Below are 21,790 nucleotides of genomic sequence, written 5' to 3' on the forward strand. Positions count from 1 at the left end.
GGATGGAGGGAGGGATAAAGGGATGGAGTGGGATAGAGGGAGGGATGGAAGGATGGAGGGAGGGATGGAAAGATGGAGAGAGGGATAAAGGGATGGAGGGGGACAGAGGGAGGAATGGAAGGATGGAGGGATGGATAGAAGGATGGAGGGAGGGATAAAGGGATGGAAGGAGGGATGAATGGAGGGATACAGGGAGGGATGGGAGGATGGGTAGAGGGATGGAGAGAGGGAAGAAGGGATGGATGGATGGATGGATGGAAGGTGGGCAGACTCCAGCTTCCATAGAGGCCTCTTCCGGAGAAGTCTTGTATGTCCCTGGGCCCCTGCCTATGGAATAGGTCCCCTCAGCCTTGGTCCTGTTGAGGAGAGAGGCAGGGACCCTGCAGCAGCTCTGGGTGTTGGCTGGGAAATCAGGCTGAGAGCCCCTGTTGGGTTGCGTATGCCTCTCCACAGAGGCTGATGTGGAAAGGAGAGCTCTCGGGTGTGTGGACAGGCAGAGAGCCCTCCAGCTCTTCCCTTGCTGTTCCGTTGTCCCGGGAATAAGACTCCAGCAGAGGAGGAGAAGGATGCCTCCAGAGGAGCCCGGGAGGCTCTGTGAGTGCAGCTCTGTGAGTGCAGCTGCCTTGAGCTGCCACCCTGGAGCCATGAATCAACCAGAAGCCAAAACAAAGCCCTCAGCTGGAAGCACAGCAGGAGACAGATTCCCTACTCACATGAGGATTCAAACCCGGCATGTGGCTCAGCTCTGTGAAGCTTCACCTTCAAAGCAGATGTAATATGAGTGCCCCCCTGCCAGGGTGTAGGTGCATGAGGTGCATGAGTGCAGGGCCTGCAGGCCCCTAAGCAGGAGCTGGACAGTTCTTCCCTGCATGAGTCATGTCCAGGGAGAGGAGCAGACGTGGGAAGCCCAGGCTCACCCTCCCCCCGGCGGCCTCCTCTTGGGGATGCCCAGGGATCCCACAGCCACCAGGGAGGAAGCACTCCCACGTGCTCCCCCCACTTCAGCGGACACAGGGAGTCTCCCCCACAGCCACCTTCCAGCCAGCTCTCCGCTCCTGCTGTGCGACCTCCCCAATTTCTGCCATGGGGTGTGTGTGTGTGCATGCGTGTGAGCACGTGTGCACGTGTGTGAATGCCTTTCAAAGTGCTGCGCTCTGCTGCTGAGTCAGTATCTACATGTCATAGACTCCACAGAGTTTTCGCTTCTCCCTTGTCACCCACCCACCCAAATGAGCTTGTCAAGGAACAGCAGAGTCCCAGGCATGGAAACTGCTTTCAACAGCAATATTTGGGTGCTGGGGCGGCCTGGCACTGGGACTTGGCTGCCTCACGCATTGCTGGGCGACATGGGCAGCTCCTTCTGCATTTAGCCACCCAGGACGACAGCGGCCGCTGTATGAGGCTTCAGGGAGGTGAGGTGAGCACCCGCAGCCCTTGTGGCACTCAGGATATGGGGGCGTCCGGTACAATCAGGGGTACTGTTAGCATAGACCCAGCTGAGTGGCAATGTGCCGTGCCCGTGCAGTCTCAGGGAGCATGATGTTACCCACTCACATAATGATGTTAAAGGTCGCCGTAGGGCAGCCCGGGTGGCTCAGCGGTTTAGCGCCATCTTCAGCCCAGGGCCTGATCCTGGAGACCTGGGATCGAGTCCCAGGTCAGGCTCCCTGCAGAGCCAGGCTCCCAGGTCAGCCTGCTTCTCCCTCTGCCTCTCTCTCTCTCTCTCATGAGTAAATAAATAAAAATTAAAAAAAGAAAAAAAAGGTCGTTGTAGACATTGCTGGAATAGGCTGCAGATCACTCAATGGATGGCGCAGTTTGCCCCACGTCCGTGACTCCCGTGAGAGAGTATATTGGCTTTTAAAATCAGAGTCGCAGTGCTTGGCCAAGTTGTTGGTTTATTCATTTGGTGCTTCGTTCAATAACTTTTTGTTGTTGTTGTTGTTAGCCGCTACCACAGGCTGAGCCGTCTGCAGTGCTGGGTGTGAACCGAGGACAGGACAGAGTGGTCCCTGCTGCCCCAGAGCTGACATGGTCTAGAGGGATGAGACTAAGCAAGTCAGGTATGGAGGAGAGGGTCAGCAGAGGATGTGAGGGCAGGAGTCCCAGGCAGAGAGATGGCCAGTGGAAAGGCCCTGGGGTAGCAGCATGCTGGGTGAGCCCGCTGGAGAGCTGTAGGAAATGAAGTCATCCTGGGAGGGGGCATATCATGGGGGATTTTCTAGGGAAGGAATTTGCTTTTACCTCCAATGAGGTGTAAATCAAAGGGCCCCTCTTTGCCCAGGAGAGTGACAGGGTCTCACCCAAGTTCCACTGAGTCCTTGCTGGCTGCCAAAAAATAGGCTGGGGCGGGGGTGGGGGTGGGAATGGTGTGTGGGTGAGGTGGGGAGAGAGCACTGTGACCCTCCTTTGCCACTTTAGGGTATGTGGCCAGTAATGGCAATGCTTGCCCTCCAGACTGGGGGCCCAGTTCCCCGCCTCTCCTGTGGGCTGCCCTGGTGCTTAGCACAGAGCCTCTCCCTCCCACTGAAGCCACCACAGGCTGGGCTAAAGGCAGGCCAAATGGAGGTGCAGCTTCGAGGGGACCATTTCCTTGTCTGTGAGCGCGTCTCCAGGGCACCATGTCCTCCATAGGATGTGACGGGAGCTGTCCCCTCCCCTCCAGGTGTGCTACAGGCAGACCTGGCAACCAGCTCTGAGTCCCAGCGCATGAGCATTGCAGGAAGGTTTTCTGCACAAATGCCCCCTCTTTCTGGCCCATGCTTTGAGTTGGTATGGTCTAGGGTGACCCTAGACTCGTCACCCACACCAAGCGTCAGGGGAGAGAGTCTCCGCCAAGTTTCCATCCATCCACCCATCCCTATCCAGCCTGTCTGCAGAGCCTCCTAAGGACGCTGTGACATACACATGTCCCCAGTGTCCAACATGGGAAGCTGGGAACGTGTGTGTGGGGTGTGACTAGCTCAGGACCGCACAGCAGCCAGGTGTCTCTGGATGTGACCATTCCCAAGCCTCCCGGTCCGGCGGGGCAGCCAGGTGGCGATAGTGTCCTCTGTGCCCGCCAGGGGGCAGCAGACGCCTGTGCGCACGGTCACCCTCCAGCGCCTGTGTCCCAGTCCCCGGCTCATCATCTTGGTTGGGTCTCTGCCCAGGCAGGAAGGCCATGAAGGGCGGTGAGGACAGAGGCCCCTTTCTTAAATTACCTGTGGGAGAGAGACACTGGCATTAAGGGGGCAGAATGAATAGGGCACCCCGGGGGAAGGACCGCGGGAGCCCCATTCTGCCCTAGGCCCTGCGCAAAAACTCTCCATGATGTCCTGTTGGCCCCTCACAAACAAGGGGGCTGCAGTGCTGGGGTCCCCCTTCTACAGAGGAGGAGAGGGCGCCACAAGGGAAGGTGCCTGCACAGGCTCTCAGAGCAGGCGCTGGAGGGCCTGGGGTTCAGACTACTTCCCTGGGGTTCAGTTTCTCGGGGTGATGCTGGAGGGATTCCCTGGTTTTGCCTCCTCCGACCAAACAGGCTCCCTCACACCCCTCTGGGGCAGGTTCCTTCCGGAGAGGGTTCCTCAAAGGAAGGACCCCTGGAGGGTAGCTGGAGCTCCCTGGCCATCGGCCAGAGTTTATTCCTGCTATGGCCACTCCTCACCGGGCCTGGGCCTGGGGTGCGCCCAGGAGGCTGGCTCCTCCCCTGCTTTTCTTGTGGGCTCGCAGGGATCCTGGACCCCCCTCCCCCAGGCTTCCTCTTCAGTAGGGGGAAGGGCCAGGTTTGATCTCTGCAGTAGGCCCCAGGGGATCCTCTCCGCACTCACAATGAGGACGGGGTGGCATCCAGGGGGGAGGGGCTGGGCCGCTGTGCTGCCCCAGTGCACACAGGTCCGGAATTCAGCGGGTGTCCAGAGTGGGTGGCCTCTCAGGGATTGCACACCCCACCCCGTGGGGGCCTAGAGTCTCAGGGTGGGGCGTGCCTTGCCCAGGGTGGCCCAGCACATCCGTGATGAGAACCCAGGCTCCCGAACTGAGCCAGGATCCACATCATCTCGTTGCCAGGTTGGCTCCTCGTGCCCTAGAGCCGCGCCGCCGCCGCCGCCTTGGTCGCCCGCCGTCTAGGGAGGCCGGCTGCTGAAAACACGGCGCCCGCCCCAGGGCGTGGCTCGGGGAGGCGTTCAGGGCCGGGCGCGGACCTGCGGACAGCCCGTGGCCGGCGGGACCCAGGGCCCAGGCAGCTCTGGCCCCGAGACCAAGCCTCCCTCTCACTCACTTATCTCACATCTTCCATCTCGGACGCCAGGATCTGCCCTCCGGGCAGCTGCGAGCGGCCGGGCCTCTGGGTCACAAAGTGGGGGAATCCGGGCCTCGTGCGGGGTCGGGGGTGGGGGGGGCCGCCTTCGGGTCCGGCCAAGGCAGAGGATGGGGGGGGGCTCTGGGCGCATCCCCGGCCCGCGTGCGCCTCCGGCCTCGAGGTATCCCTCGGGGACGACTCCGTGGGCCGAGGGGGCGCGGGGGGCTCGGCCCAGGCGGCGCCCCGTCCCGGGTCTGTCCTCGCCGAAGGGCCGTGGGCAGGCGCCCGGCGCGACGGGGACCGCCGCCTGGTCGCCACCACCAAGCGGAGGGCCGCGGGAGCCGGCGAGGTCAGGTCGCCCCCAAAGGTCCCGGCGCCCCGCGGGCAGGGCGGGCGGGGCGGGCGGGGCGGGCGGGGCGGGCGGGGCGGGCGGGCCGGGGCGGAGCCGCAGCCCCCGCCCTCCGCAACTTTGGCGGGCGGCGGGGCAGGAAGTGGGGGGGCGGGGGGGCGGCGCCAGGCCCGCGCGCCCGCCCCGCCCCGCCCCGCCCCGCCGTGGCCGCGCCCCCGCGCCCCGCGCCCCCGCGCCCCAGAGCCGCCCCGAGCCGCCCGGGAGCCGCCGCGTCCTGAGCGCCGAGCGCGCAGCCGGGAGCCCGGAGCCCGCGGCCGAAGGCGGCCGAACAAAGCGGCGGCGGCGCGGGCGGCCCCAGGCCCCGGACGCGCGGGCGGGCGAGCGAGCGACCCACCGGCCCTTTGTCTCGGGCGGGGCCGGAGCGGCGGCGGCCCCGGGGCGCCCCGGGCACAGCATGCGGCGCCCGGAGGGGCGGAGAGCGGGGCGCGGCGGCGGCGGGCGGCGGGGAGCGCGCGGGGCCCGGGGCCGCCCGTGTGCGTGAGGGGGTCCCTCGCCGTGGGCGCCCTCCCCGCGGCCGCACGTGGGCGCGGAGCCCGAGCGGGAGGCGGAGCAGGGCGCGGGGGCGCAGCGGGGACCCCGGCCGCCCGCGCGAGGCCCCGCCCCCCGGCCCCCGCCGCGGCCCCGGCCCCGGCCCCGGCCCCGGCCCCGGCCCCCGGACCCCTGCGCGGGCGGGATGCCCCGCGGCCGCCGCACTCCGGGCCGCGCGCTGCGCTGAGCGGGCGCCATGGAGCAGTGGCGGCAGTGCGGCCGCTGGCTGGTGGACTGCAAGGTCCTGCCGCCCAGCCACCGGGTGGTGTGGCCCTCGGCGGTGGTCTTCGACCTGGCGCAGGCGCTGCGCGACGGCGTCCTCCTGTGCCAGCTGCTGCACAACCTCTCCCCCGGCTCCATCGACCTCAAGGACATCAACTTCCGGCCGCAGATGTCCCAGGTGGGGGTCCGGGGCCGGGGCCGGGGCCGGGGCCGGGGCCGGGCGCGGGCGGCGCGGGCGGGGGGGCGCCCCGGGGCGGCGCCGCCACCAGAGTCCCCGGGCTCGGGCCGCGCCGCCGGGAAGCCCCGGGCCGGCCTGCGCCCCCGCCGACCCCTCCGGCCTCGGGGCGCCCCCCACGCCCGGGGGCCTCGTCGGGCGCCGCGCTGGGGGCGGCTCGGTGCTGGGCGCGGTGCTGGGCTCGGTGCTGGGCGCGGCCGGCGGGGTCGGCGGGGCGGGGGTCGGCGGGGCGCGGGGCGCGGGGGGCTGCGGCGCCGCCCCCTCCGGCCCGGGGCCGCCCGCCTTGGTGTGAGCGGGGCCCCCGTCTCCTGGCCGGCGCCCTCGAGTGTGGCCTTTGTCGTGGCCAAGCGCGTGTGGCCGCCGACCGGCAGGAAAATGTCCGCGCGGCCGGCGGGAGCTGCTTTCCTGGCCCCTTAAAGGGAACTTGGCCGAGACTGGAGGAGAATGAAGCTCGGGTCCTGCCCGCCCGCAGCCACGAGCGCCCACCCCAGCCCCGTCGAACGGGGTCCCGGCACCCAGGGGCCCCCGGGGGCCAGCCCGGGCCTGGCCAGCGCTGTCCGGATCCACCTCCCGTGGGCCCTGCGGCCCCTTCCCCCGTGGCCCACGGCAAGTCCGCGTGGACAACGGCCACTCATGTGTGACATCGGAAAACGGGCTGGGGAGAAGGACGGACGGATGGAGTGAGTCACGGCTTTTCCAGGCTGGGCTGCGTGGCCTCTGCCCTTTGGCTGTGGCTGTGTTTCCAAGGAGACGGGGGCATCCCCTCCTCCAGGGAGGAAGGGGGGGTGGCTGCTGACAAAGAGGAGCCCTGAGAGGGTAGAGGGCATAAGAGCCCAGGACCGTGGAGGCAGACAGCCTAGCGAGGGAGCCCCGGGGATGCAGGCGTGCGGTCTCGGGGCTCCCCTGAAGCCGGCACTGTCCTTAGGCTCTCTTGTGCCGAGTAACCCTGAGTCCCTGGGGCCAGGTGTCCATTCCTCACCTCTGTCCTCTCCTCGAGGGGCTGGGCTGGAGAACCTGAGGGCAGGAAGGGCTGCTGAGGGCACAGCCGGCCAGGGGTGAGAGTGTCTGCCTTTGGCTGTGAACCACAGGGGCTGCCCAGGCTCGCCGGCTCCTGGCAGGCTCCCTGGCTGATTGGCAGGGAGGCTGGGGCACAGGACCCAGCCTGGGGTGGGTGGCTGGGTCTGGCTGGCCTCTGGGTCCTGGAACTGCCCTTTTCCAGCTGAGATTGGCCAGGGTGGGGGCAGAGGGGGCACTCTGGCTGTGGCAGGTGGCTTGGCTCAGCCCCTGTGCCGGAAAGGCAGAGACATCCTGGGGTCCCGGGAGCCGTGGCGAGCGTAGCAACACTGACACCGGACGGTCCCTTGAGCCCCCTGTGCCCCAGCCTGGGTGAAGGGGTGTTAAGGGGGACTCTGTGCGAAGGAGAACGGGATGGGCCAGTGTCTGTGTGTCTTCGTGGACTCGTGCTGATTGAAACCTGGCACTGTCACCAGGTAGGTGACTACCTTTGGGGCCTCAGTGTCCCCACATATTTAATGGAATAGGAGTAATAGGCGCCTCATGGCCACCTTGCGAGGATTCCGTGGGGTTAAGGCAAAGAATGTTCTGGGTGCATTGCGGAGTTGACGTTGGTGATTTTAGGATGGTCATCTAGACGCTGACAGATACCACGCTCTTGGCCGAGGTCTGGTCTCCCTGACCTCAGCCCACCGGTCATCTTGTGAGGGGAGGGATGGGTCACCCCATCTTTGTATGTCTCTTGTGGCACAGCGATGGCTGCGGGTGCTCTGTGAAGCTGCATTCGTTGGGTCGGGGTGCAGCACGTTGGCTCCATCTGTATTTTTCAAGGTTGAAGAAACAATTATTGCCAAGCGTAGCTGTGCAGGGTTTGGGAGCGGAGCTTGGGCGAGGGGCTGTCTCTGTGGCTGCTCTTTGCTCTTTGAGAAGCTTATAGTCCCTAAAGCTGCAGTGGGGAAGATGACCTGTTGGTTCACGGTGCTTGGATCCCAAGGGAAGTGGAAGCTTCCCTTTCTTCCTGGCCCTGCCCTGGGAGAGGCACGGTCCTGGCAAGGTTATGTCATCCCCATTTTATAGGTGAGGCAGTTAAAGCTCAGAGAGATGGAGTGATTTGCTCCGGGTCACACAGATTGGAAGAGGCAAAACTCCCAAGCTTAGGGTCCCCGTGTGGGGTTGCTGAGACTGATTGCATTCTGCAGACCTTTTCCGACTGACTTTCGGACCCATGCTCTGGCCTACTTCTTGGCTGCTCCTGCCGCGTGCCTGCTTCTACGGGGTGCGTGGGGCATGGGGGTGTGTGTGCCTGCTTTCGGTGGGGGTCTGGCTACGTTGCCTGCAGGGCCTTCCCATCCCCGTGCGGTCCTGGAGTGCCAGAGGCCTGACCGGCTCAGAGGCCTCCACGTGGGCCCCTCGGTCCAGGAGGCCACGCTGGCTTCTCACCATGACATACTGTTTTCAGAGGATAGTGTTTGGGATGTCCCTCCCCTCTGAGTTGACCTCGGCTGGGTTATTGGCCCCAAAGGAGCATAAGAACCTGTGCACTTATGGAGTACCTGCTGTGTACAGAGCCGGAAACTCAGAGGTGTTCACAGAAGAGAGCCAAGCAGCCCCTTTGTCCTGCCCTCCTGGAGCTGGCAGGCCGTGCTATAATTTTTTTTTAAATCCAAAATGCCTGGAAGGCACCTTGGGTTTAATTAAGCTAATTAGGTATGGCCACAATCTGCTGATCCTAATAAGTGATCACGTGCGTCGGGGGTGGCTCTGGTGTGGAGGGCCCGAGGCTGCTGATGCCAGCAGGCAGCTCTTGCTTTCGGTCTGCAGTTGAAACCTGTAGGCCACCACCCGCCCTGCCTCTTGCCCGCACCACTCTGGCCGGCCTCCTCCCTGGAGAACAGATCGGGAACCCTGGCACCCAGGGTGCACTGGGGTTACTCCCATCCCTGCCTCAGGCCCCTCGCTTCCCATTCTGTACCTTTGCTGTCAGTCAGCATCAGTTAGTCTAGAGGCCCCTCCTCTAGGGAGCCTCCTCTGATTTCACTCTCTTGTCCTGCAGTGGGGCGAGCCGGGCCGTGGCCCCCGGTGTACCAGGGGTGTGACCCTCACCCTGTGCTTTCCGTGCTTTCACTCCACCCAGCACGTGGGGGCCATACGCTTGCTGCTCAGTCTGGAGGGGGACTGGGCTGAACCTGTCCAGGACACCATCTCGGGTCCCGAGAAGCCTGGCATCCCTTTGTCCCTTTGCGCCTTCACTGCCGCGTTCCTTCCTTCCGAGGCAGGCTTTGTGGCAGGCTGGGGGCCGCCTGGGCCCTGTCCTGCTCTTGTGATGCTTCTAGGCGAATGAGGGTGCGGCGGTGTGGCCCAGATGCCCAGGTCCGCAGAAGAGGCCTGCAAAGGCCTGCAGGTGTCCGGGGGTCCCGAGAACACAGGTGGCCTGGGACTGGACCCTGAGGCTGAGGTGTGTGATGTCAGGGCAGTGGGCAGCCCACAGGAAGCCTCTTCTTGTCTTTTTTGAATTTTGAAAGTATCTTGGACTCTTGGAGGGGGACCTCTGAGTGTACACATACTTCTCCTCACCCCAGCGGAGCAGAGCGGGAAGTCTGGTGCCCTCGCTCCGAACCTGTCAGCGCGTCACCCACAAGCGAGGGTATTCTCGAGCACAGCTCAGCCTCTCAGTTCTGTCCCTGCGTGTGACCCATTCACGCCCCAACAGGTGTCCCTGGAAATGCTGGTTCAGGAGGAGGGGAACCTGGGGGTGCGGCCTGCGCTCTTCCTCTCCAGTCCGCCGTCTGCAGGGGCGCTGCTCCCTTCCCTTGCCTTTCATGACCTCAGTGCCCTGTAGGATCCAGGAGCCTTTTGTTGAAGACTATCCCGGTTGTGTCCTCTTGGGACTGGATTTGGGTTGTGCGCCTGTGGGGGAACCAGGCACGATGCCGCCTCCTCCTGCCCTGTCCTGTCCTGCAGGTGGCAGATGGCTTGGCTTTATCTGGTTGTGGAGATGCCGACCTCCTAGGCAGGGCCTGCTGGTCCTCTCCTCGGTGGCACTCTGTCCTCCGTAGTTCAGAGCTCTCCTTGTGAAGGGACTTGGGACAAGATGCACCTCTGGTTTTTCTTTCTTCTCTTTCTGCCAGTTAGGATTATGGCTTCCTGTTTTATTTTTTTAATTATTTCTTTTATCTTTTTTAAGTTTGTTTATTTATTTATTTATTTATTTATTTATTTATTTATTTATTTATGAGAGACACAGAGAGGCAGAGACACAGGCAGAGGGAGAAGCAGGCTCCATGCAGGGAGCCTGATGCGGGACTCGATCCTGGGACTCCAGGATCACACCTTGGGCTGAAGGCGGCGCTAAACCACTGAGGCACCCCAGCTGCCCTAATTATTTCTTTTAAAATGATTTTACTTATTTATTTGAGAGAGAGAGAGGAGGAGGAGCAGAGGGAGAGGGACAAGCAGACTCCTTGCTGAGCGTAGAGCCCAACAGAGGGCTCCATGTCATGGCCCTGAGATCGTGACCTGAGCCAAAATCAGGAGTCAGACATTTAACTGACTGAGCCACTCAGACGCCTCATGTTCTCAGCATTTTCTGAGCACTACCCTCCTTCCTGGCACGTATGCTTGCTTCTTTGTCTGAGCTCGAGAGTCAGCCATGTCTCCGAGGAGCTCTGTTCCATTGTGGAGACGGGTATTTAGAAGCCAAGATCTGGGTGCTGGTGTGCACACTGCTGCAGGGTGTCCTTGCTCCCAGGTGCTCTCGGTGGTGGGAGCTGGCGGTGTATGCATGTGTCTGTGCACACCCACGGGTGTGGATGGATGTACTGTGTGCACACACATGCCCGGATATGTTTACATTGGTCTTTGTTTTCTATCTGTATAAGTGCTGCCAAATAGAAAAAGGTGAGCTCTGTTTTTTTATTTCAGAAGTTATGGTGATCATATTGAAAAAGCAGAAACACAGGACATTAATTTTAAGAATACATTTTATTTAACCCTTGTCTTCTCAGGGGGCGGTGATGTGGCCCCCAGGTGGTGGAAATCAGGTCTTTGGAGGTGAAGCAATCATGTCCTTTTTATGTATAAAGCACAGAGGCACATAGAGTAGGAAACAGATCCATAGTACATCCGTGGTATTGAAACTTCATATGGGAAGTCGATTATGAAAACTCCTGGAAAGAGCTCCTGAGGGGGGTGGTAATGACAAGTGCAGAAATGTGGATTTCCCCAACATTGGCTTTCCCATGTGGCAGGGGTTATGGCTCTGAGTGGGTAGCAGTGGCTGTACCCTGGGGGCTGGGAGGGGAGTGAGTGGGGTCCTGAGATTTGGGTGGGGGATCCTCAGGTGAGACCTGTGGGCTCATCTGCCTAGGTCACAGGAAGGCACCGTTTGGAACTGGTGGACCGTGGGCTGTTTGTGCGGGGCACACAGATTCCGCCGATCTGGCTCTGGCGTCGGTGGGCTGGGTAGGAACCTGACAGTGTGCTGTGCATTTGGTGGGGAGGGAGGGAGGACCTGGTCCCGGGACCAGGGTCCCGACCTGGACCTTGGAAATGGGTGTCTCAGTGCTGAGAATGGGGGGGATCCGCTGGGCCTGAGGCCAAGTGTGTGGGCGGCAGCTTTGCTGGAGGCCTGACCAGGAGTGTGGCCACGGTGAGCCCCCATCCCACTGCCTCGTTTGAGCTCTTTCTTGCACGAGGATAGGGTGGCCAAGGGTGTCCCCTCCCTGGAGAAGGGACTCTGTCTTCCTTCCCAGAACTGCAGTGGGTTCTGCTCTGGGCAGTCAGAAGCACGATGCCCTCCAGCCCCTTCCTCCTGGCCCTGTGTCCAGGCCATGCCTGTGTCTGTGGCTTCGTGACTTTGAGGGGAGGGATGTCCGGGACAGGCAGTGCTGGTGGGGTGGGTGTGGTGGGGCCTGGGTTTAGGCAGAGACCCAGACCCGAGCCCAGCAGCCTGGTGGCTGAGGCCCTGCCAGGTGGATCTCCCTCCTGACTGCCCCTCACTTCCACCGCTCTTCCCCCCAGCGCCCCAGCCGACCACCAGCACCCCACTTCCAGAGCAGGGGTTGGCACTTCTCTTGTGTCGAGGGCCAGATGGTAAATATTTTAGGCCTTGTGGGCCAGACAGTCTCTGTCGTAACTGTTCAACTCTGCCCTCCTGGTGTGAAAGCTGCGGAGGACGATCTGCAAATGAGTAAGTGTGGCTGTGTGCCAGTAAACTTTATGGAGAATGAAATTTGAATTTCATATCATTTTCATGTGTCACGAAATATTTTTTTAATTTTTTTTTTCTCCAACTGTTTTAAAAGGTGGAGACCTTCCCTAGCTTGTAGCCTGTCAAAGCCAGACAGTGGGCAGGTCAGGGCTCGGGGGCCTGTCCTGGGGCCTGTGAGGGGGCCCTGGGGTCCTGCCCTCTCAGTTTGCCATCATGTCACCATTTGTATCCAGGGCTCTTGGTGCAGACTCCTAACAGGCACTGCTCAGCAAGGACAGAGCTCTCTACCTTGCACCTTGTACCAGAAATGGTGCTAAGTGCTTAGGGCCGTGACCTCGGCTCATCCATACGGGGGTTGTGGCAGGCCCTGCCCTCCGCCCCCCCCATTATAGGGGGGCAGCAGGGGCCACTAGGGCTGAGCCCCTTGGCGCCTGGAAGGGTGCAGACCTTTGCTGAGCGAGATGAGCTGCCTGGAATGTCATCGGAAGGATCCCTTGCCATTGGCCCCTGGGGTGCAATGGGAGTGTTTGTGGGGGTGGGGTCACGGGCCTTCCTGAGCCTCAGTCTGCGAAGGGGGTGCCCGGGGCCACCTTGCAGGCTGCGGTAAGATTTGGTGGGACAAATCAAAGGGCCTGACACTGTCCCTGCCTTGCACCTGGCCCCGTAGGTCTGGAGAACATGGTGCCCCTCCCCAGGCCGGGTGCCTGGCTTGCTCCTGCTGGCTGGTGCAGCCGCCTTTCCCGGCCGGCCGGCTGGCCCCACCTCGCCTCTGGCCGCCCAGCTGTAGCAGAGCCACATGGTGGCTAGGAGAGTGTGGGCGGCCTAGGCCCTGGATTGGACCCTCCCTCCTGCCCTGGCCTGCAAGCCCCCTCCCACTCTTCATTTACCCTTCAGCCCCAGAGGCAGGTGGTGGCTGGGTGGTGGCTGGGTGATATGCAGAAAGATGGAGGACTCTTGGCCAAGGATAGCACCCAGCCCCTCCCTCTCCTGGTGACCTTGGCCGTCTTGGTGCAGACCCTGCCCGAGGACCCATTCTCTCACCCTGTGTCTGGCCTCTTGGGCTTTTGGACAGTGGGGCTTTCTAGCAGTGACCTCATGGGGTTTGGCTTCGGACAGAGGGGACCCACAGCTCTCTGCCACGTGTCTGGATGCCACGAGGTGATGTGTGCTCAATGGAGAGTGTCCCCTCTCTCCACCATGGGGTGGGTGGTGGTGTCTCCTCGGGCACCCTTGCTGGGTGTTTTAGCTTTTTGAAGCCTGGGGCTTTGGCTTTGCCCCGTGAATGCCCCTCTCCTAACACGTGCCCCTAAACACTCCTGGGCAAGAAGTCTGATGCCTGGGAGTGGACACTCCAGCACCTGCGCATCCCCTGCAATGCTCGGGAGCCTCCCCCTCACCTCGCCCCACCCCCCCACTTGGGGGAGACTGGTCCCCGTCTGCCGCCTGGATAAGCCCTGCTCTGCCCTGCTCAGCCAGGACGAGACCCATGGCTGCCTGGAGGGGCCCCCCTGAACCTCTGTGCTCTCAGGGGGCTCCCTGCCAGCATCTTGAAGCTGCTGTGACTGTTGTGGTTTCTGACCCAAAAGATAAATAAGCACTACAACCGCATGGCCCCCCTGGGGGAGAGGGGGCTGAGTCCTGGTGCTTGGACTGCCCATGGGACCCGGGGTGCTAGCACCCGAGTGAGGTGCCGCCTCCCTCACTATTCTCTGTACAGTTACGTAAGGATGAAAATAATTATTTTCAACACGTCTGCTTGTCTGCCCCGAGTCACCCTGAACTTGAGACCAGGAACACTTCTGTTGGTTTGTTGTGTTTTGAGCTCTTGGCCTCATAGGCAGCCTGGTCTCGGTTGAGGGCCTGCTGCCTGTCCTCCCGTTCTGTCCACTGGGCTCTTCGACCTCCACATCTTTACAGGACTGGGGGGCCCCCCACTGCCACCCCTCCCCAGGCCGTGCCGCTATCTGTGTGGGGAGGGGGTGCCTGCCTGTGTCCTGCCATCGGGAGACCTTAAGACACGCTTGTGGTTCTACTGCAGCAGGATAGGTGTGTCCCTGACATGTGGAAGTTGGCGGGGTGAGTGCCCCAGGGCGTCACCAGGAGGCCCTGTGCAGTAGGCAGGTGGGGGTTCCAGGCGTCTGCCTGCCCCTGCGCCTGCACCTTTCTCCGCCCCACCCCAGCCCTGCCCCTGCCTCGTCCCCTTCCTGAGCGCACGCACCTGCCTTTCCCTGGGCCAGACGTTTCCAGTTTGTACCGATGTTCACTTGATTGTCACATTTGCTCGATTGTCATTGTTGGCCCCTAGACGTGGGATGCTGCCAAGGGAGGGTGGTGCACACACTGTACTAAGCATGCGGAGACTGGTGGCCCTGGGGAGAGGGGGCCTCTGCAGAGGTGCAAAGCCTAAACCGCCTCCCCACAGCGCAGAGAGGCTGGCCCCACCTACCCAGGCCTTTCTCAGGCTTCTGTGGCTTGTCCTCCCCTAGGGACAGGCTGTGGCTCATGGCGGTGCTCCCGTGAGCTTTGGCCCCTGGGGGTGGCGGGCTGTGTGCTGGGAGACCTCTGTGGCTCCCCAGGAATGGGGAGGTGCCCTGATGGCATTGGTCATGGCTGGAGCATGGACAGTCCCAGCATTTGACTGGATAAGTGGGTGTCTGGTTCCTGGGGCCGTCGCCGTGTGTCCCGGGCGCACAGGACGCCTAGGGAAGCTTTACAGTCTGTTCATATGCTGTGTCAGGGCCCCATGGTGGCAGAAGTTTCTGGTCCCTCTTGCTCATGGCAGCCACATCCTGAGACCCTCCCTCCCCGGCCCCTCAGCTCCTCCCACTACCCGTCCACCCCCAGAGATGGACGTCTGTGCCCCCCTCCCACAGCCCCCGGCTCATCTGGCTGTGGGGACAGGAGACCAAGTCCCTAGCAGTCATTTCAGTGAGGGATCTGACTGTTTTCCTCTACACATGATGGGCTTCACCCAAGAACCCACACTGAGCCATTTGGTTTTGTTTTCACCCCAGAACTTGAAGGAAGCAGGCTGGATGGAGGTAGGGCAGTGGGGTGTGACCGGGCTCCCCAGAACTTGCCGCTCTGCTGCCCTCCGCGGGCCTCTGTGTTCCTGGGTGCGGAAGGGGCTGGGCTCCCCCTCCCTCGAGGCGTGGGGCATAGTCAGGGCGCGAGGGCTTGGGGCATCGTGGGGTCTCCGTGTCCCTCCCCCCTAGTAGGGTGGGGATAAAACACAGCATCCTTCCCCAGGGACTAACAGGTAAAGGTGGGGCCTGTCTGGCCACTGAGAGGACTGAGCCCCCACTGACACACGTCACAGTGTGTTTGAGCCTCAGACGTTGTGTCCCACGAGGGAAGCCAGACATCAGAGGGCCAGGTTCCTGTGATTCTGTTTATGTGCACGTCCAGCCCCGACAGAAGGTGGGCTGGGGGACGGACCCGAGAGCGGCTGCTCAGGGGAATGGCTTTGTGTTTGGGGTCATTGCCAAGCTCAGGATTCAGATCCTGCCGGTGGTTGCACAGCGGCGAACGGACAGAGTCACTGATCATAAATTTTGTTATGTGTCTCTGACCGCAGACCCTTGCGGGGCTAGGAGGGGAACCATGTGAGAAATGTAAGCAGGTGTGTGGCAGGTGAGAGCCTGGAACCTGCACTGGCTGTGGTGGGGGCCTTGGGGCCACCATGTGACTCTCCGGGGCCCTGCACGCCTTTGCCTGTGGCCTCCCTCCTCCTTTTTTTAAAGATTTTATTTATTTATTCGTGAGAGAGGCAGAGACACAGGCAGAGGGAGAAGCAGGCTTCATGTAGGGCGCCTGATGTGGGACTCGATCCCGGGACCCCGGGATCATGCTCTGAGCCAAAGGCAGATGCTCAACCACTGAGCCCCCCAGGTGCCCCTCTCTCTTTTTAAAGAGACGTTAAAGGTCCTATTGTAGGCCTAGGTTGACGTAAAGACCAGGATACTAATAGTATGTATTTAAATATCATCTTGACCTCACGCACATTTGGGCCCCTAAAGGTGCTGGCTCCCTGTGCCCCGCGTGGCCTTCCCTGTGGCATGTTTCTCGGGCCCCTTCTTGCCCTGGGTCCATGGGGCCCAGGACTGCCCCAGGACTCAGCACGCCAGGGTCTGGAGGCCGAGAGGCTGGGTGCCCTGAGCAAGGCCACCTGGGATTCTTTGAGACTTCCTTCCATCTCTAGGGGTGAGGAGCCCGGGGAATGGCCGCCTTTGCTCCAGGCTCTTGACTTGGTGGCTTAAGCAGAGTGGCCCAGGAGAGCTTGGCTGTGTCAGGAGAGCACAGTCCCCTCCTGCCCACCTCCGTGATCCTGCTTCGGGGTGGGGGGTGATGAAGGGAGATGGGTCCAGGGAGCACATGGGGGATTGGGTCTCAGTTGCCCCACCTGTAAAATGGAACCATCATCTCTAGATGTCTCCAAGGTGGATGGGAGGAAGGCTCCTGGGGCATCTGAGGACCCTCCCACCCCCCCGAACAAGGAAAGCCTCCCGCGGTCTAGGTGTCGGTTGCAGGGGCGCAGGATCTGTGTGCGTGTGTAATCTCCCTTGCGGGAGGCCGCCCTGCACCTGATGAGGGAGTCTGTGTGCTGGTTGGCAAGTCCTGCGCCTGCTGCCACTTAGTAACGGAGGGCGTTTTCTCCATACCTTTCAGGAGACCAGTGGCCCTGGAGCCTCAGTTGTGTCTGGGAGGCACACTCAGAGGCGGCCTTGGCTTTCAGTGAGGACATGGGTTTTCTCTGGGTCTTTGGGAGAATCGGTTTCCTGACATTGGCTGCTGTGTTCTGGAGCCTTCCCTGCCGCCCCCCTCCCGCTCATGTTCCCAGCCGAGCATCACTTATGGGGGCAGTGGGCTTCCCGATGGTTTCATCAGCAGGAGCTGAGGGGCGGGCTGTGGAGGACAGATGCCTCGTCTGGGAGTGAATAACTGAATTAGTAAATCCAAGCCATAGACCTCACCTTCCGCAGGCAGCAGTTGTGTATGCACCTGCTCATGTCTGCTTCGGCTCTGCAGCGGGTCCAGTAGCATGGCCGCATTTCTGGGATTCGTTTCTGGCACTAGGTGCATGTGTGAACGATCCGAGTGGACTTTGGGGTCAGGAGGCCGGGTGCGGTCTGCCACCTGTGCTGTCCGGCCAGAGGCTCCTTGTCCGTGCCTGTCTGCAGCCCAGAGACGTCTGGGTGATGCCATCCGCCTCCAGGGGCGTGTTTGGGGCTGGTGTCCGCTCTCCTGGACGTGGCTGAGGCCTCTGGAGTTCTGTCCGCCCAGTCTTCTTTGGGGGAGCCCTGCCTCTTGGTGAGGAGAGAGGATCCAGGCGTAGGTGGCTGTTCAACAGCTGGTTCTGTTCATGCCAGGGCCCACACTCTGGACCAGCTGTGTGGTCCCTGTCCCATGCCCTCTCTCCTGCCTGAGCCTCCAGCTGGTGACGATTGTGTCCTGCAGTGGAGTGGCCTTAGTCCCCGGCCCTTCTGCTGCTTTGCCTTCTGGTGGCTCCGGGGACATGCAGGCTGATGCCTGGACTGCCTCTGGGTGGTGGGCCAGGGATCCACCCAGAGTGCTCCGCCCCTGCGGGCATTCCTTGGGCACGATGGGGTCATCCTGTCACCTGCTGTGCAGTGCCTGGTCTGGGTCACTCCTGGGCTGCCAGGTGATGCCTCGGTGATGGTGATTCGTCACGGTTCTGGAGGTGGTTGGCAGTCCTAGCCCCAGGAAAGGGCAGCCCCGGGGAGTAGGGGGTCAAGAGTAGCCGTCCGAGAGCTGTGGAGGCTGAGGCTCAGGGGGCTGGTCCAAGTTCGCGGTAGGGGATGGAAGCGGGACTCAAACCCACGGCTGCCGGACCACCTGTGCCCCAGCATCCTGTGCCACATGGCGCCTGTGGGCTCCTGTGTGTGCCATCTGCACCCTCCCTCAGCGATTTACGTGCTGGCATCCACTCTCTCTTTTTTTTCCCTAACTGGCGTGTGTAGTAAATTTTTTTTTTCTTAAAAAAGAGAAGACAGGATTTTCACATGTTACTCCCTCCTCATGCACATAAACCTAGGGAGAAATTGGCTTGCCATCTCTTTGGGTGTATTTTGTGGTAATTTAGCTGCTTAAATGGAACATCTGTTAGTCAGCGAGGCTCGGGAGGAGCAGAGCTGCAGATTACAAGGTGCTGGGGAAGCGGTGTGTTTGCTGCAGGAGCACAGGCCGCAGCCGCACCGGGACCACTGTGGGCACAGGGCGCGGGAGGCCCCAGCATCTGTACCTGCCGCCGGGTCCCTGAGGACGGCGTTGACCTGCGGGCCCAGCCTGGTTGGGGCTCAGAGCAGGAGACCCCGCCTTTGCAGCCTGCACGTGCCTGAGGGACCTATCACCCAGGCTGCCCTGGCTGTGTTTCCTCCTTCAGCTGCGGAAGGGCGGTTGTAGGGGTCGGGAGCCAGGCTGGGCCCGTGCTCTGCCCGCCCCGTGCGGACGTGGCCACTGGCACCCCTGGACACGCTTCTCGGTGGCTCCCGCGTCCACCCTGCCTGCAGCCCGGTTGGCTCCCCTGTGAAATGTGCTGCCGTGTGAGCAGGTGAGGGCCCCGGGGTCCTGGAGGCCCTGGGGCCCGAGAGTTGGTCTCCTCCCCCTTTACTTTGGATGCTGACATTGGACGTGAAGTGCACTTTGGGGACCGGCAGGCACTGGTTTCCACAGGGGCCACTGTGTGGTATGACGGGGCCCCAGGCCTTTCTGTGATGGGGCTGCTGGTCTTCCTGGCAGCCAGACCCTGGAGGAGGGCGCTGCCCTGCTCTGCCGCCCCTCAGGTCCCCTCCTGGGCCTTTCACCGGGGAGGCTCTTCCCATGGCTCCTGCAGCTCATCTGGACCTGCTGGCTCTCAGGGGACGTTGGTTGAGCACCTACTGCCTCTGGTCAGTTGGCCTCAGGGTCAGGGAAAGATGGGTGAGGCCCGGCAGCAATTCCCAGGGGCTCAGAGTCTAGGGGGCTGTGGGGGGAGCAGCGGTCACCTCTGGAGGCAGGGAGGTTGGAGGGACTCAGAGCCACAGTCCTCTGGGCTGCAGGGAGGCAGCGCTGTAGGGGTCAGATGGGTGGGTGGCCTCGTCCTGGGGTGCTGGGCAGTCGCAGAGGGGCTTGGAGAGAACACGATGTCCTGGATTTGGCTTCAGAAGGTTCTGCTTGGTCGTGGTGCTGGGACTGGACTGGAGGCCGCAGTCGGCAGTCCAGGAGGCTGAGGCTGAGGATGGGGAGGAGGCGGATGCGGTAACCCCGGCAGGAAAACCCATAAGGCCTGCAGGGAGGGCAGGGGGCAGCGTGGGGGAAGGGACAGCTCTGGGCTGCAGGGTGTAGGGCTGGCCCCGACCTGGGGTGATAAGGAGGGTGCCCTGATGTCAGGCTTGGGCAGTAGGGGAGCTGGTGGGGCTCGTCCGGATTCGCCCTTGGGGCTCAAGGTCTGCCGTTGGCTGCTGCCCAGGGAAGGCCCGGCTCTCCCAGCGGTCTGTCCGGAATCTGCCCTGACCGGAGTTGCGGGACGTTTCAGCCCCGCCCCGTTGTGTTTTCTGTCTGGCTCCGAGCTTCCTGCTCTTTTTCCGGCCTCTGTGTGGCTGACCACACATCAGTGTCCAGGCTGGACTTGGGGGGTGACGGCTGCCCCCCTCACCCCCAGCCTCAGTGGGCCAAACTCTGTGGGCTTTTGTGGGGCCAGGGCCCCGGCCACAGTGAGACACCTTCCAGAAGCCTGGGACTGCGTTCCCGACTCTGCGTCCCTGGTAATGACGTTCTCGAGCATGCGGGCAGCTTTGCCTTCACAGGCGCCCCGTGTGTCCAGGTTGTAAACAGGTGCTCTCGTTACTCGGGAGCGTGGGGCCGCGTGGGGCCGGCGCGTTGGAATCCAGCTCCCCGGGGGAGCCTAGATCCCTGCGTGTGTGATTCATCTTCAGGTAACACGGTGGCCTTTGCAGACACCCGGTAAGACTGCTGCAAAACCCAAAAGAGTCGTGTGTGTTATTTTTTAAGTGGTTTTTGCCTGTGGAAAGAGTGTTTTTTCTTGAAAAGGGCCCTGCCTTCGATCAATTTCTTGGGGGCTACTTTATTGCTATTGATTCAGTAAAGCTTTAATCAGGAAACAACCTTGCAGGGGGTTCTGGGGAGGGTAATGTGCCAGCCTCGTCGATTTAGCAGCGAGGAGCATTTGCCGAGACTCGGGGGCCGCGCGTGAGCCTCACAGCTGCCTGGTGTCTCGTTCTTCAGGCCCAAGCTCGGGTGGGGCGCACCCTAGGACTGCACCCAGGGCTGGCAGAGGTTGGGGGACCACTGTGGGACACTGTGGGAATCAGAGACCCAGGGTGGGTTCCCTGTGCCTCTCCCCTTCCTCCACCTCTGAGAGCCACCAGGTCACCAGTGCTAGGAGACGGCTCTCTCGTTCAGGATGCTGTCCCCGAGCAGTGTCCCCTCTCTGCAGGCCCTGGTGTGGATGGGACCAGATACACTCATACGTACTTACATATTTAAGGCTTCCTGGTCTGTTTGCCACCCAGAGGACACTGTGCATGTACCTGAGTGTCCCCACAGAGCTGGGGACTGGGGACTCACCTTATTTATCATCCAGGAGTCTGCTTTTGTTACTGCTGCATCTGCCCCGCGTGGCTTTCCACACACACTATTCCATACTTTCCAAGGTAAATCCTTTCTTCACGTTCTGACAGCTCTGAAATCAGTGTTGGCCTCGCGGGGAATGATGTGTCAGACCCTGTGGTCTGCACGATTCGCTGTTCAGAACTGAGATTGGTGGCATGAACCCATGAGGAAGATCCTCAGGTGACGGGAAGGTGCCCGTGAGTCCACCCTGCCCCGTGATCTTGACGCTGAGAAGGTGTCTTCAGTACACAAAGTTGAGACTAAACAATCACAAACAATGATTACTAGAAAACCGTTCGAGGATTTAATTGACTTAGCAGCACTCATCCCAGACGGGCTTCTCAGTTTCCTGCCTGTTAATAAAATCATCATGGGGATGGTGGGGTTGTAGTTCCCAGGAGCCTTGCAGGGTCAGGGTGGTGGCCTGTCCCGCTGGTGCCTGGACAGAGATGAGAGATGGGGCCACCCCAACCTGTACCCCCTGCCCCGGGCAGCCCAGCCACCTGTGAGGATGGTGAGAATGGGGGATGGAGCCACTCAATACCCAGCCCCCGAGCCCTGGGAGGCGACCAGGATGGTTCCTTTTTTTTCAGCCCTCTCTCTGTGTCCAGCCATAAGTTCTGGAGTCTCTGCCTCCTGGAGCCCCTAAGGGCACAGATGAGGTGGGGGTCCCCACCTAGGGCTGCCTGCGTCCCCCACCCTCTGGCACTGGGCTGGTGTGTTTTGCTGCATCTTTTGGCTTTCCTGAGGCCACCTGAGTGGGGACACTGGTGGCTGAGGGCTATTAAGAGGGGTGTCCCAGGACCGGGGTGTCAGGAGGCTGGGGGTTGAGGAGCCAGGGTGGGTGAGGTGTCCTTGGGGGGTACCCCTTTCCTATTCTAGGCTTAGGGGTGGATGCAGAGCAAGGGGCAGCCACCCCCGAGGACCCGAGGCTGCCCTTCTGTGCTCCTTCAGACTCATCATCGATCTGTGCGTGTTACTCCTGGATGGCTTTCAGTGGCTGTTTCCCGAGCACCTGGTGGTGATTGGACCTTGTTTCTTAAAGAGCACGGAGCTGCTGGCTGACAAGTTCTCCAGACTGGCCAGCATGGGGATCGGACACAGAAATGCACCCTGAAGCCTGTGCATTTTGTGGGAACCAGAGGTCAGCTAGCCAGGCCTCACCATGCCTTCCTGGCTGATTTCCTCTCAAGCCAGCCCTTTGGCTCTGTGGCCAGGAGTGTGTGTGTGGGGGGGTTCTAGACCTTTGGTGGGGTTTCAGAT

At 61.6% G+C, this 21,790-nt stretch overlaps 1 protein-coding gene and 1 long non-coding RNA gene across 6 annotated transcripts in view; one reads left to right on the forward strand and one right to left on the reverse strand.

The window, feature by feature from the left end:
• Positions 1-1,881: 1,881 nt before the first annotated feature.
• Positions 1,882-4,646, reverse strand: LOC140605940 (uncharacterized). Its single transcript, XR_012008460.1, has 2 exons — positions 3,810-4,646; positions 1,882-3,203 (listed from the first exon to the last, which is right to left on the reverse strand). It is a non-coding gene; the product is annotated as an uncharacterized lncRNA (long non-coding RNA).
• Positions 4,647-5,365: 719 nt separating this feature from the next.
• Positions 5,366-21,790, forward strand: part of VAV2 (vav guanine nucleotide exchange factor 2) — a 168,586-nt gene continuing 152,161 nt past the window's right edge. Inside the window, exon 1 of one of the 5 annotated variants that reach the window (XM_072778566.1) lies at positions 5,366-5,616. In XM_072778566.1, coding sequence (XP_072634667.1) covers positions 5,413-5,616 — 204 coding nt within the window. In that variant the 5' untranslated portion in view covers positions 5,366-5,412. The remainder of the gene's footprint in view (positions 5,617-21,790) is intronic. The other 4 variants (XM_072778569.1, XM_072778572.1, XM_072778570.1 and 1 more) reach the window with 4 other exon arrangements.

Source organism: Canis lupus, chromosome 16, assembly GCF_048164855.1.
Source record: "Canis lupus baileyi chromosome 16, mCanLup2.hap1, whole genome shotgun sequence".
NCBI classification, from domain to species: Eukaryota; Metazoa; Chordata; class Mammalia; order Carnivora; family Canidae; genus Canis; species Canis lupus.